General features: G+C 37.9%; 1 protein-coding gene across 4 annotated transcripts in view; it reads right to left on the bottom strand.

The window, feature by feature from the left end:
- Positions 1 to 14,094, bottom strand: part of DNAJC12 (DnaJ heat shock protein family (Hsp40) member C12) — a 16,802-nt gene extending 2,708 nt beyond the window's left edge. The window contains exons 1-7 of one of the 4 annotated variants that reach the window (XM_054204666.1): positions 13,170 to 14,094; positions 10,471 to 12,779; positions 7,292 to 7,370; positions 4,825 to 4,964; positions 3,390 to 3,591; positions 2,104 to 2,167; positions 1 to 1,548 (exon numbers count right to left, since the gene is read on the bottom strand). The exon at positions 1 to 1,548 is cut by the window's left edge and continues 2,708 nt beyond it. In XM_054204666.1, coding sequence (XP_054060641.1) covers positions 1,461 to 1,548; positions 2,104 to 2,167; positions 3,390 to 3,591; positions 4,825 to 4,964; positions 7,292 to 7,370; positions 10,471 to 10,548 — 651 coding nt within the window. In that variant the 5' untranslated portion in view covers positions 10,549 to 12,779; positions 13,170 to 14,094 and the 3' untranslated portion in view covers positions 1 to 1,460. Of the gene's footprint in view, positions 1,549 to 2,103; positions 2,168 to 3,389; positions 3,592 to 4,824; positions 4,965 to 7,291; positions 7,371 to 10,470 lie in introns of all 4 variants that reach the window. The other 3 variants (XM_054204667.1, XM_054204668.1, XM_054204669.1) reach the window with 3 other exon arrangements.
- Between the last annotated feature and the right edge of the window lie 129 nt (positions 14,095 to 14,223).

Here is a 14,223-nt window from a genome sequence, read left to right as displayed (position 1 = left end):
CCGGTGTCAGCCCCTGTAAAGAAAACTACACCAGAATAAATATATGAATGAGGTTAATAAGATATATATGCGATAAGGGATCCATTGACGGGCAGTTGTGTTATAAACTGTAGCAAACAGGCACGAAAGAGGAGAAGCACAGTAGGTCAGTCAGCACATCACACCCCTGCACAGTACAGCCAAACGTGTCACTCCAGGGGGAGACAGACATCATAATACCATTCCCATGTTGGGAGAAGACTTGTTTCCAGATCTGACTTTCCACAGAGACGCCCAGGATTCATAACTGGACTCTCTCAAGCTTTTACCCTCTGAGGGGACAAGTAGCAAGAAATTCAAAATGGATCTCTGTGGTGGGTAGAGCATTTCATTTTAAAAAATGAAAACAACCCCTTTCTGCATGCATGCAGTTTTATTTGTTGCTGATGGAATTACTTGCCTGCACAAAAATACATGTGACACATTAGCCAGGTTTACAAAGAAGAAAGCAAATACAAAATAAATAAGCACAATTTGCAAAGTTGCCCAAAGTACCAAAAACCCTTCATGTGAGATTTTGTACACATTAATGCTGACTGACCTGATTCTTCATTACTCATTGTAAAAAACTCCAATAAGACCCTGTCTACCAGGCCAGAGCAGGGAGGGAAATTACTATGAAACCACAGGACAATGCTGGGACACATACAAGGGGTATCAGTTGTCTGCCAGCAAATCTTAAGAAGAAAGCTGCCAACTGGAGAAGTGAAGTTCTGGAACTGCCTTCCAAAATAAATAGCTGGTGCAAAAAGTGTAGTTGTTAAGACAGAAAACAAGTGATTTTTAAGAGTGCTTGATGTATCACAGTGACCTTCTTGGATAATAAGAAGGTTCTTATTTCATCTAGATCATAAGATCACAATTCTCCAACAAGTTAAGTTTGTAATAGTATTGTGCATGCGTGCGTTATAAATGACTACAGTACGTACAATGCAATGGAGAAGTGAGCCACAGTACATAATTTAGAAATAAGCACAGTTCTGTTTAAAGGTCATTGCCATATAGCTTTTGGAAGATCATCACTGAATAGGATGATATGCTGGAGTCTAACATTGACTTCTGGTTCTACCGAGAGTACATTCTTTATAACATCACAGTATTGCAAAAAATATTATTCACTACAGAATATTTAAGAATACAAGAAACAATACATAAGATGTTAGATAACTTCACAAAATCATTTTATGTTAATACTGAAAAGGGCTTTACTTATTAAAGTTCGCTTATTAAACAAAAAGACCTCCATCTGTAATGCTCATAGCACATGCGCTAACAAATCAGTACTAAGACATTTATTCAAACAACATTCACATCACAATGAATGAATACAAAAACCCAAATAACTTATAACTGCTGACAAAAAGAATACTGAACTGTAGAACAGATGATCTCACGCTCTTGCCTATTTTGCATTTTAGATCTCATAGTTTCTGAATTTCCTCAGAAGATCTGATGGAGCATCCCCTGACCAGCGGAAACGCAAGTGCCAGTAATTTGCCTCTGAAAATCCTGAGAAAAAAGAGAAAGGCAAGTAAATTGTTACAAACATGTACAAAACTAAGTTGTCTGAAATCATACTTGATAATCTTCCCCAAAAAAAGTAAGTAAAAAATTGGTCAATTCCAGTGCTCTTAACTAGCAAGGACAACCTCAGTATTCTTGGCATCATTTGAACAAGAACTTAAGCAACCACCAAACTTCAAGATATATATCAGCTGGGAAGAGTCCAAAGGAGAACGGGAAGAATGATGGCAGGCCAGAAAACAGAACTTACAGAGAAAAACCTGAACAAATTGAATTTGCTTCACCTAAAGAAGAAGAGAGAGTTGATGACACGATAAATCTCCAACTATGTGAAAGGCAACAGCGTGGAGGGAAGGTACAGATGGCTCTGTCCACACACAAGGGAGCAAAGGAGTTTTTCAGACCCTGTGCTATGGGCTGTTAATACTGAAAAACGTGATCTTCCTATATCATGAAGCTGAAACCTATTACCAGACTTAGTGTTAAAATCTCTTATTCAGGCTGAAATAGCTATGTGGAGTTGTAGTCCATAATACTTACAGACCACCAGACAGGGACTGACAATATCCCAGTTTAAAAGTGGAATCCAATATAATAAATTTTCCTGGACCAAAACAAAAGCATTATCAACATCCTGACATCAAGTACGACCACTGAAGCGCATAAAGGCCCTGTCAAATAAATATATTCTAATATGAACATTTATTAGTATAAATACATGCCTGCTGGAAAAATTAAGTAGACATTTGATAGTTTAATATTTTTTCACATTCAAATCTATGGAAATTAAATTTAAACTTCAAAAAATTATGAGAAAGAAGATGCCTGCATAGAAAGCTCACCATTACAAGAAAACAAGAGGATGTTTTCTTTGAAATTTTGCTGCTTTACAAAGGATACAGTGATGATTTAATTATCAAAAAATAGTATAATGTTATGGAGCATAATTTTTAAATATAAATTTTTTAGTTATGCCTCACATACATTTGTAGAATTTTCTTATTTATTTTCTGCATTCCACAAATGTTTGGGATTAAATTAGGTTTTGCTACCCTCACAGTTCAACTTAATTTCCTGCTTGATCAAGCTGGGAAGAAATGACAGGACTTTGTTTAATAGTAGTTTTCTGATAACATTAGCCTATGATTATGAAACTCCTGAAGGATCCAGCAGAACAGAGGCCATTTTGGTAAGTAAACTTTGATTCAGGCATACTAACCTAAACAACAAAGAGGAGATACTAACTGGCCAGATTATTGCTTTTGAAATACACATTTATTCTGGTGCATGCACTATTTAAAAAAAAACCACCTATCCAAATACAGAAGAAGCCTTCAAGTCTCAATTTTTAGTCCTCATTAACTCATCAGATGAAAACTGTGCGGAAATACTGAATGCTGGATTAAAAAAAAGAAAAAAAAAATATGTAAAATACCTAAATGCTTTATCTAGCATTTTTTACCTTATTTTTTAAAAAAAAATCACTGAAAATAATTGCCTTTTTTTTTCATTTTGATATAGCAGCAAAACTGAGCTTTCCATTTTGGTTTAAGAAGAGTATTTTTTTTCTTTCTTCTCCAGTTTTTGGTTTTACTAGCAAACAAGCGAGCAAACATGGGATAGGGAGGCAGAAAGGTCTGAAAGCTTCCAAATTAAATAAATAATAAACAACATAAAACCCCAAACAAAACCCCAACCCCAAACCACATTAAAAAAGCTACCAGTTAAACATATTATTCTGGAGAAGAATTTCTCATGACTAAAAGCCTCCATTTCAGGCCAATCCCTGGATACTGCAATTTTCTGTAACTGCTGGTTTCACTTACTTGGGGAGTCTGGATTCTTTGAAGACTGTGGTTTCACATCAGGAATTGCAACATCTTCTTGCTCCCTGTTCCCATCTGACAACCCATCCTCATTGCTTTCAGTATGTTGGGTCCAAATCTCATTAGTTTTGTTGTTGCTATTATTCAAGTCAGGAGCTTCCAGCATTTGGTCCTTCTTACTTTGGACAGCCCAGTGCATTGACTAAAGAAATGCAAAAAATAACAAACAAAGAACTAATTCCTATGCTTTAAAAGTTTTTTAATGAACTCCTCTTTTCTTTCTTATATTGTCGTGATAAACGATTAAACAAAGCACATAGAGAGGAGCTTGCAGGTCAATGGGATAGGGGAAAGCATGGTTTTATATTGCAAATAGCATTTGAGAGGAAAGTTTATGTCAGGTGGGGATGAAGAACGAAATGTACAAATGCATCAAATAATTATAAGGGTCTTTTTTACAGTTTCTTCTGTCTTGACTTCTGACACATTTTTAAGAGAGCTTGAGTGACTTAGAAAATGTCCATTTTCAAAGCTCTCTTTGACTTCAAGGTGCCCTTTGAAAGCAAGACGGTTTGGAAAGCTTCAATAGTAAAGTCTGTCGAATGACTTCTGTTTGGAACTGAGCTAAGCTTCATGGGATACTTCCAGCAAACAACTAAGCTCAGGCATAACCCTTTAGCTGAAGAGGCTCTCAAAATTCTCTTGTAAGCAGAATTGGCAAGACATTCATTGTTCATTTATTCACCTGACTTAAAATCTGACCATGTAGACTTGTAACTATCATTCATCCTAATAAGGCAGAAAAAAAATAATCAAACATTATGGAATCAGGATCTACTAGGAACATGCTATCAAATTACCTCACTGGCAAAATCAGGAGGGAAAACAAGCCTCAGAACATCTGTCTCTGTCACAAATCACCCCAGTAGCCTAGCAGGGCCCTATCAAAGCCCTGTGTGAAGCCCAGGGTTCCAAGGAACCTACCTTCTAGATTTTTCAATGAGCTCTTTATTAATCAGGTAGCATGAAAACCTATTTGCTAAGAAATATACTGGAAGGAGAATATATTATACAAAGGTCCTCACTTTGAAAATAAATAAAAAGTTTCTACAAAAGCAAAGTGTGCTGAAGCATTTGAAAACAGCCCTTAAGTCACTTAAACTTCATATAATAAAAATAAAAGGAGCAACTTGATAAACTTGCTCTAAAACCAGTAGCTCCAAACACTTCTGTGAATGGGCTTCTATAGTCCTCCAATTTTTCCTGAATTTCTTTAACTTCCTTAGTGCAGGAATCACGCTGCACTCTTCCCACCCCCAGAACCCACCACTGCAGCAGAAGTGGTGTAACTCATCCCCTCACTCACTGCACCGTTTCCTCTGGACCAGCCCTACCCCTTGCTCCTCCCGAAGGCCCAAACTTAGACACCACCAACCGTTTTCACAGAATTGCTCAGGGCCTCCCACTGCTGGAACGGAATGGTAATTTTGCTTCGTCGCCAGTAATCGTAACGTGCCCGACTCTCTTCATTAGTAAGGATCTCCTTAGCTTGCTGCAGCTTCTGGAAATTCTCCACTAGACACAAACCGAAAAGATACTAAAGAAAGTATTTATTTTCAAAGAAATTAATTCAGATATGAAAGGGGAGCTGCCAACAATGGCTTACAGCAAACAGAGCAGAGGGGACAGAAGGAGACCTGAATGACAAAGGTGGTTGGTCTGCTGACAGCGTTGCACAGTTTTAGCTGGCTTTAGGATCACAGCACCTGTGGTGGACAACTGACATCCTTTTCCAATGAGGACTAAAAAGCTTGTTTGTCTACTGGCTTCAAAATCGCCTAAATTTAGGTTCAGAGAAACTTACAGAGTACAGCAGGCAAAAGGCACGAGTCACTCCCCGCAGACAACCTTAAAAAGTGAAATGCTTAGTAGGGACACACTTATATCCACAGCAGCACAGAAGTCAGAGCAAAGCACAACACCAAGAAAACATGAGTGGGGGGAACATAATGACTAGGAAAAATTGACAAAAAGAGGAATCTAAATATAGTTCAAATTAACTAACTTGTACATTTTATTAGGTATGTTTTCTACATATGCTAAAATGTTATCTTGAATACCAGCCTGCATGAATGAGAGCTCTTATTTTTCCCTACAGGGTAATTTTTCATTAAATGGTTACTAAGGATGCAGCTGCATATCACTATTTGTAGAGGGTTATAAAGATTTAGATTTTATCTATGAGTCACCTGTGTTACAGTGATCTATTATTATTATTCATTTATTCCAGTTTACAAATTACAGAGATTTCTTTTGAAACACACTGAGCTCAAACACTAATCAAAATTGATAACCATAAATCAAACAACAGACTAGAGGTTGAGAGGGCAGTTCTATTAGGCTTCCTTTTTCCAGCATCACTAGTTTTCAACAAATAAAAAGTCTACTTTATTTACTCTTTATTGAGCTTTAAGCTGATTAAATAAAAAATATAAAATAAACTTTCACTAGTACTGTAAGAAGGCATTTAAAGTAAATACAGCATATTCAGGTAAATGGAGCATAAAATATTTCTCCTTGGCAAACAAAGCTGCTCCAACATTTGGCACGCGGCCTCCTTTTTTGTGCTACTTAGTTTCAATTAATTTGGGGGGGAGCGGTAGGTGGTGTTGCAGACAGACAGGACCATGCACTGTAATAGTCTCTTGTTTCCCGGCTGCAATAGCCAGAATTTTCTGCAGAGAAAGTTGATTCCATTGGTTTCATTGGTACTTGCGCTATCATTTTAGAATTAATTAAATATTAGTGATCAGATTATTGTTAGTAGGTGGTAGATTGCCTGTCAAACACCAAATCTGAAGGGGTTCCTTGTCAGGGAATCTCAAAGTGAAAAATCCCACCTATTTCACCATTTAACCCCCGCCTTGTCATCTCTCTGATAAGAGGCTCGGAAGGCGCAGCAGTAAGGAAAGCCAAGCCCTGCTGAGAGCTCTGCTCGACAGAGTGGGAGTCTCTAACATCGGCGATGCTCCCAGCTCTGCTGTCTCAGGGGAGGTCGTGGATCAAGTCAGATTCACACAAGTAGGCAGGTTATCATGTTCAGCTTATGCTTATGTTGTTTGGTTTATAAAGAAAGAATTCAAAGGAAAAGTTTTGTACGTTAGTCAAAATGAGAAGCACATTTAATTAATCTACAATAAATTTTTGGTGGGGACCATAATTATGATCAGAACAACATTTATTAAAAGAATATAAACTATTCAGACATCAGTGAGCACTGATTAGAGCTCTCTTGTGGTTATTAAGGGGTAAGACTGTCTCCAAGTAACTCAGGTGCTGCTTAGCCCCCACAGGTATGATGAACTGCACGCTTCCGTAAATGCAAATGTTAGCTGCTGTTCTGCAAACAGATGGCTACTCCTGTGGTGCTGGCTTCTCTTTATTTCCAGCCATTAAATTACATTAAAAGAAACTAAAGTACACTTAATGTGTTCCTGATGGGCTTGTTCGTGGCAGCAAATTAAATAGTTGACGCAAGTATGGCACTTGAATGCCACCAAGCATGGAAGCAGGCCAGCTTCACAGGTCTAGAAAGGGATACACTCCATAAATAATTTCCGGATTAAAAGGTGTTCTACCCTAGAAAGAAAAAAAACCTGAAAGTCCTGGGGGGGGAGGGTAGAAAAATCAAACAAGCATCTTCCTGCTCTACCACCTAGGAGTGTGCAGATGTTAGAATATTAGAGCTTGCTATTTAAAGACAATATGCTCAATACACATGACAATTAAAATATACTGGGGTGAAACAAATATTTAATAAAGTCTTAACTCTGAATTTAATATCTTAGTCATGTTAATATAAGAAAAAAATAGATTGTTTTTAAACAGGGAAGAATATATACCTGCTTTAGGGTTTCCAGGATGTTTGTCAGGATGACATTCAAGGGCTTTAATCTTAAATTCTGCAAGAATTTGTTCCACCTAAACAGAATGTTGAGATTTTAAGTGAGTAAATATATATACATAGAAAAGATTTTCAAATTTGATTTTTGAAAAGGGTTGGGAGGAACAACAAAGGATGCTGAAAGATTTTTCCTATTCATTTTTACAAGCTTTAGTACAAGTAAAATAGAGGTAACAATGACCATCTGTCAGTGATACTGCTTATTTAATTTCATTTTCCATGCACTCATCCTCATTCTTATTTTTGTGAAGCGCAGTCATCCAATACGGCAAGCTGGCTTTAAGAAAAATGTGCAGAGATCACGTGTGCGAAGCCCGTTCTTCACATTTGACCATGTAGGCAAAACGCATCCCTTCGGTTGCTCTTCGCTTTGTTTAATCAACTCTAACTTTTAACAAAGTTTCATTGCAGGAAGCAAAGAGCTTCTCCGTTGCTGAAGAGCAATTTGTGGGATTGCATGGCTTTCCCCATATACTCTTCATAGGAAATTTAGCCACTACCACACGACTTTTTCATCTTGGATACCACAAAGCTAGATAACTAGCAGTTCAAGATAATTTTCTGTGCAAAAAGGTTGACTTAGAATAAATTTATACAAAAAATATTAGAAATTAGAATTCTAACATTAGAAAAATATTAGAATATTGGCATGTATTAGTTTATTACAAGTTCCCACACAGTTTATAGTACCATGAAGAATTACAACCAGTGGGAGAACAAAGACACGTTATCAGTTAAGAAAATACAGGAATCCACTGGAGTGGGCTTCAGCTTAGATTTTCAAATTTTCAGATTTTTCAAAGTATCTTGCTTCTTATTATAATTCAGAAGCCAAAACTTCTTTGTATCTTTCCAGTACAGCTTAAGCTTTCACAACAACTTGCCCTAAGATAGCTACTGTTCTTTCCCATGCTAGAAAGGCTCTTCATATAAACACCTCATCCTTCAAACCCTGACATCCATATATGATTTAAATTATTTATTTCAAAATTAAGGCTCATAACCTTTTTTCTTTATAATAAAGTTTCAGTTCACTCAACTAGCTGGCCAAATTTTGTTGTCATATGCTGGGAAAAATGTGGCCTACAGTGGTATTTTAAGAATTCTACACTTTTTCCTCTTCTCAGTAACTTCTTCCAGAGGAACCACACAAGGTGGTATATTTCCAGTCAGTAAGAAACTTAAAAATACATACATTGTACAGAGAACTTGTTGAAACTGGTTACTGTATAGCTAGCTACCATCTCTAAAATTTAGTTATATAAACGGGAACTTTAAAGTTAAAATATGCACAGTAGCAGAGGGGTAGCCTGGAATTCTTCAGTTTAAAAAAAAATAATCAGTAGAAGGAAAGGTTTATAGGAAGTTTATACAAAATATATTAAATTTATATAAAATATTCAGTGAGATTTTTTACCAAGAAAGGTATGCAATACCCACTATAAATGAATAACACTTCTTAGAAGAAGGATGTAGATTAAATCTCCCCTCTTCCTCTCAAGTCTGAAGACGAACTAGGTGTCCATGAGCAAAATTCTATAAGAAGCCAAGAATGAACATGCGTGTTTACTTTAATACAGGGAAGGTCTGCAGAAATTGAAACTATTTGTGCTTAAATTTAACCAGGTCAGATCAAGACCTGAATATTCAGCACCTTAGATGAAAGCACTGCAGCCGGAAATATGCTGCGCGTGCCTAAAGAAGCGTGTGCTGCTGCAAATACTCGACTGCATATACAAGGTAATGTGACTGCGAAACACCTGTAATGCTTCAAATTTCTGTTAAATGTCAGTAGTCGTGCGCAGCATCCTGCGGGAAGGCAATCATGGTGCTCAGTCAACTTCTGATCTCAGTTCCTACTCCCATGTCAGAAATAATCTGGTAACATCTGCGTCTTCTCTCAACAAATAATACCCGACAGATTATTTTTCAGGACCCATTAGCATTTATTCCATCTTTTTCAGTTCATTTTGAAGCCATTTGAAAAATCATTATCATACATACTTGAACTATTCATTAATTGTTAAGCCCTTAAAGAATTAGCATGAGGTAAAAAATGAGAAATAGCGTCTGCGAAACAAGCTACAGAGAAACTTTGACACCGCCCTCTGCTGGGATGACTTTTTAGGAGTTATCCCAGGAAAAGCTTTCAATTGCCTTCTGTAGCAGATCGGAGCTGCTGACTAGTATGCTTTCAGCAACAAGAAAGACAGAGGTATTGTCCCACTAGGACAGATGAGAGCATCTGATTAAATTTACAGAGCAAAATACAGCTTTTATCCAGACTGAATACACCCTTCATTACATCAGAGTAATCAAAACTTTTCCAAAAACACAATTCCACTTACTACAGCAATTGGATTAAAAAAATATTAGGATACCACTAACTCAGACTATCCAAAAAATGTTATATGGACACCTTTAGGAAGAAGAACACTTGTTTTAGCTACAACTTGTTCAACAATTGCTTAGCTAGATCTCATTCTAAAGGGGGTATCTCCTAGCAAAACAAATTAGTAAAACTAGTATTTAAATGTAATTAAAATTAGCATTTAAAACTCATTAATGGGATGAATGGAAAAGAGATATTATTTTTGGTTTTCCTCCCAACCAACGAATACAGTTTTTTTAAAAATTAAAAAATATGTATAAAACCTGTGAAACTCAATAGCATCATCAGTGACGTACAGCTATGAACATTCATTGTATTAGTTGCATACAAATAGCATTTTCCATCTTTTAAAATGGAAAATATATTCCAAAGCATTATTTGGATGTTGTCAAATTGATGCAGTTGGCTCATGACTCATAACCATACCACATGTTGAACTAAACTAATGAATAAACCATTATTTCAGTTGTATCTATAACACAATCCTGGTTTATAAGACATGTTTAATATAAGCCATATTCTAGGATCTTAACATCAGTACAGAGATCAGAAAATTGAGCTTTGCAGAGGGAGATACTAAAAGGTAAAAGTAGCAAGAAAGAAGGCTCACAATGCGTTTCAAATAGTGCTGCCTGCAGAGATAAACAACTTCCAATCCCCCCTGTAGACAGAAAAGCACATTCAAAATGTAATTAACTTGGAGGGGAGGTGGGGAAAGCTCTTACCGTAGAGAGTTCATCACATCCGAGCAAGTTGTAGTAATCTTCCAAGTCATCCGCTCTGCAGTTCAGAATAGCATCCATCCCGACTAGTCCAGCGGGCTTCTTCCAGCCGAGGCACAGAGGGTGTAAAATAGAATATCAATTCACAGCGGACACAGGGGTTTGGAAGTAGCCCAGGGAAACAGGCAATTTCCACTCAGGTCTACAGCTCTCCCCAGTGCTTTTTAATACTGGCAGCTGACACACATGAATTTTCTTGAATTCTCTGCCTGCCATTGGTCCCCGCAGGACGCCAATCCGGTCGCACAAACCTGCTCATGGCAATGCTCCCTGGGATTTGTAGTTGCCAAAGTCACTGCGACATCAAACTCTGGGTGTCATCCAGACTGAAAAGAGTTCTGGATACTAAAGAAAATCAAGCTGTTTTTCAGATTTTGATCACGCCATCCCGTGTATAGCCACTTAAAATCAGGCACGTACTTAAAGGCTTTCCTGCACCTGAGCCTACATACACTAAAACATATTTTCTGCCTCATTTTTAATTGCAACTTTTGCCACAGTCTGTAACAGCAAGATTATACGGGCAATTATACGAAGGAGTAAGGATTACTTCCAAAATAACGACTACAAGGCTGCAAACTTTTGAGAATGAGTATTGACCTTGCCAAAGCCTCTTAGAGTTCTGTCAGTTGCTTCAACAGGAAGGGGTGAATCTTCACTCTTTGAAGGCCGCCTAGGATATATACACACTATTCTTCAAAAACAAACAGCTCTTGTACCTCTGTTCTACGTCTGACAAAATTAAGACTATGAAAAGACAACATGAAATACTGCCTACTATCACATTAAATAGAGACTTTTTCTCACACTAAATTACTTTCAAACCGTGTCTTGAAGGTCTGTATTATGTGCAAGACACATTCCTTGCAAAACTCATTTTACATTGAAATGAAACCCCTTTAATTTTGAACTGTCATTAATGATCAAGACCAACAAAAGCTACTGACACATTTAACTGCAGTCTCTCCAATGATCTGTTGATTTAAAAAGATTACTTCCTAGGTGTAATACTAACCACTTGCTGAAGTGTTTCCTCTGGAGCCTAAGGAGCTCTATTTTTACTTTTCCCATCCCTGCAAGAGCTTTGTAATCCAAGATGTTTAATGTCATTAAATATTGCTGATTCTTTAAACCAGCCCTTACGAACAGGTGCCTTGGATAATTACACATTTTTAGATGCAGTGACCTAGTCAGAGAGTCTACACAGAACAGATACACAGGGTGTGACTGAGGCTACAAGTGTGTGTTAATCAGTGAAGGACCTAGGATCCGTTCAGAACCGTTTATAAAATAAGTCCTGCATTTACAAGTGCTTTATTTTATTATCTATGTATTAATCTTCTGAAATTACCTACATATAATATTAGCCTCCCACTTCTTTCTTTCCAAGGTTTTATTGTCTGAAATGTCCTTTTTTTACACACATGTAAACATGAACATACATGTTCAGATAGTCTATTAAGATTATAAAATATATAAAGTCCATGAAAAGAAGAAGCAGTAATATGAAATAGCAAAGCACAAGCCTCTGTGAAACCATTTAAATTTGATAGAAAACACTACTACCATATTTCTCTGAGTAAATAAAACAATAGATACACTTTTTCCACAAAGTGGAAGAATTGGAAATTACAAATCTCTCCAACATTCACAACTTAATAATAAACCAGAAAAGTATAGGAAAGAAAAGAAAGCATTTTAGCAAGAGATCATGTAAATATTTAAATAGATTGTACTTTGGGGGAGGATAAAAAACAAACAGCTGTCCCTCTTCCCAATAGCACTCCTGACGTATCGTTCTTGTCCAAGTATTTCTTGCATATTTGCCTAAGGTGAAAGGGAAGGCTCTTTAACCCTTTTTACCTCCAGTTTTCAGTGGCTATTTCTGTGCTGCAAGCCAAACCGCAGGCACAAGAGCTGGATTCAGACAAGAAAACCCTGAAACTTGCAAGCTGCTTGTTCACAGGGAATTTGCTCGCTGAAGCCTTGGTGCCTTCCATATTCTTGTCTGTTCGGACCAAGTAAACAAGGGGTCTGACCCAAATTGCGGCAGTGACCATACTTGTGTCCCCCCGCCCCGAGTTTTCCAGTGCTTGGGGTGCAAAGGGTCACACAGCACAGTCTGAAGGTTCACGTGGGGAGGACAGAAAATACTGATGCTGAATAATAACTCAGTCTTTTACTGATCCAGCTGACTTCAGTGGGACAAATCACAGAGCAAAATGTCATCCAAAAAAGGAGGGCAAGAGAACCTGCATATAACGCACAGAAAAAAATTAAAAAATTGCCTTCAGGACATAAACTTTATTTGAAAGAGTCACAGCACCAGAGATGGCACAGCTTATGTGTCTACCTATGTTTTGGTGAGTGTTGCCCAGAACGTACAAACAGTACTGGAAGTGAGGAAATCTCGTATTTGTTCTCTGTACCCAATCACGAACAAAACGTTTCTATTCATTCCTAACATATTATCAACAATTTTGCTTGTTTAGAGCCAAGTGCAACACTAAATTCTGGTTCAGTACAGCTGGAGGTTTACCATCAACTTTTAAAAGTCATAAACGGCCTTTTAAATAAAACAGCAAGACCTGGAAATCTATATTTGAAATTATTCTTATAAAATACATCAAATCATCCAATACGTGTTCTTCTCAACTGACTTTAGTTGTTTTGCTTCCCAAGGGTAGAGTACACACCTTCAAGAAGTTCAACGCATAATATAACTCAAATTGCATTTCATGCTCCATCCCCGTCCCCACACGTGCTCAGAGCTGCAGATAATGAAGAGAACCAAAGCCCTAACAAACCGACTCCCCGCTTTAGGGGCAATGACTGCAACAACATCATTAACTCATATAAATGCTTGCAATATCAGTGTCAGCTTCTGGATGCTTGAATATTTTCCTCATCAACACCTTCCCTGAAAGCTTTAGATCATACACCTGTATCACTTACACATCTTCTTCCTTAGAATGCAGTCTTCACATAAATAAGCACCAAAACGACAATATTAAAGTCATACCTCTCCTTTACATCCTGACAAAAGCACGTGCTTTTTAGGAAATGTGAATCTTGCCTCAGCTTCAATAAGGAAAATAAATGCTTGCATGCAAATTTGCACAGAGTAATGGAAAAGCTGCTCTGATTAACATCTGGTTGCTTCACAGCTTCTTTTTAAGACATAGGTAAAGTGTGAGAAATGGCATGTGTATCTTTTGAGCGGTCGTTAATGCCTGAAAGAACCAGGCATTAAAAAAAAAAAAATAAAATCCCCCCGCCAATACATATACCAGCTATGAAGTCAGTTATCTAAAAAAAGAATCCCTTTTGAAGAAAAAAACCCAACAAACCCAAAACCTACGTATCAGCAATTTTAACTCAAAGGGGTCTTTTTTAAAAAAAAAAAAAAAAAAAAGCTGTCGTTATCGAGGCCTGTAAGGGAGAAATTCTACCTGTCATTAGAGCTCTTACTGGAAGAGGGAGGGAGCGAGGGTGTGGGGGGAGAGGGAGGCACAAGCTCCGCAAGGACGGGCTTCCCCCTTCCCGCCGGGAACGGCACCACAGCGCCATGAGGTAAAAGGCTGGGGCAGGGAGCGGGGCGGCGGACGCTGAGGGGAGCGTTACGGGCCGGGGACCGGCCCGTAACGCTCCCCTCAGCGTCCGCCGCCCCGCTCCCTGTCCCCTGCGGTGAAGCCG

Source organism: Rissa tridactyla, chromosome 6 (genome assembly GCF_028500815.1).
Source record: "Rissa tridactyla isolate bRisTri1 chromosome 6, bRisTri1.patW.cur.20221130, whole genome shotgun sequence".
Taxonomy (NCBI): domain Eukaryota; kingdom Metazoa; phylum Chordata; class Aves; order Charadriiformes; family Laridae; genus Rissa; species Rissa tridactyla.
Note: the sequence above shows the minus strand (reverse complement) of the source record. Positions and strands in the feature narration are given on the sequence as shown.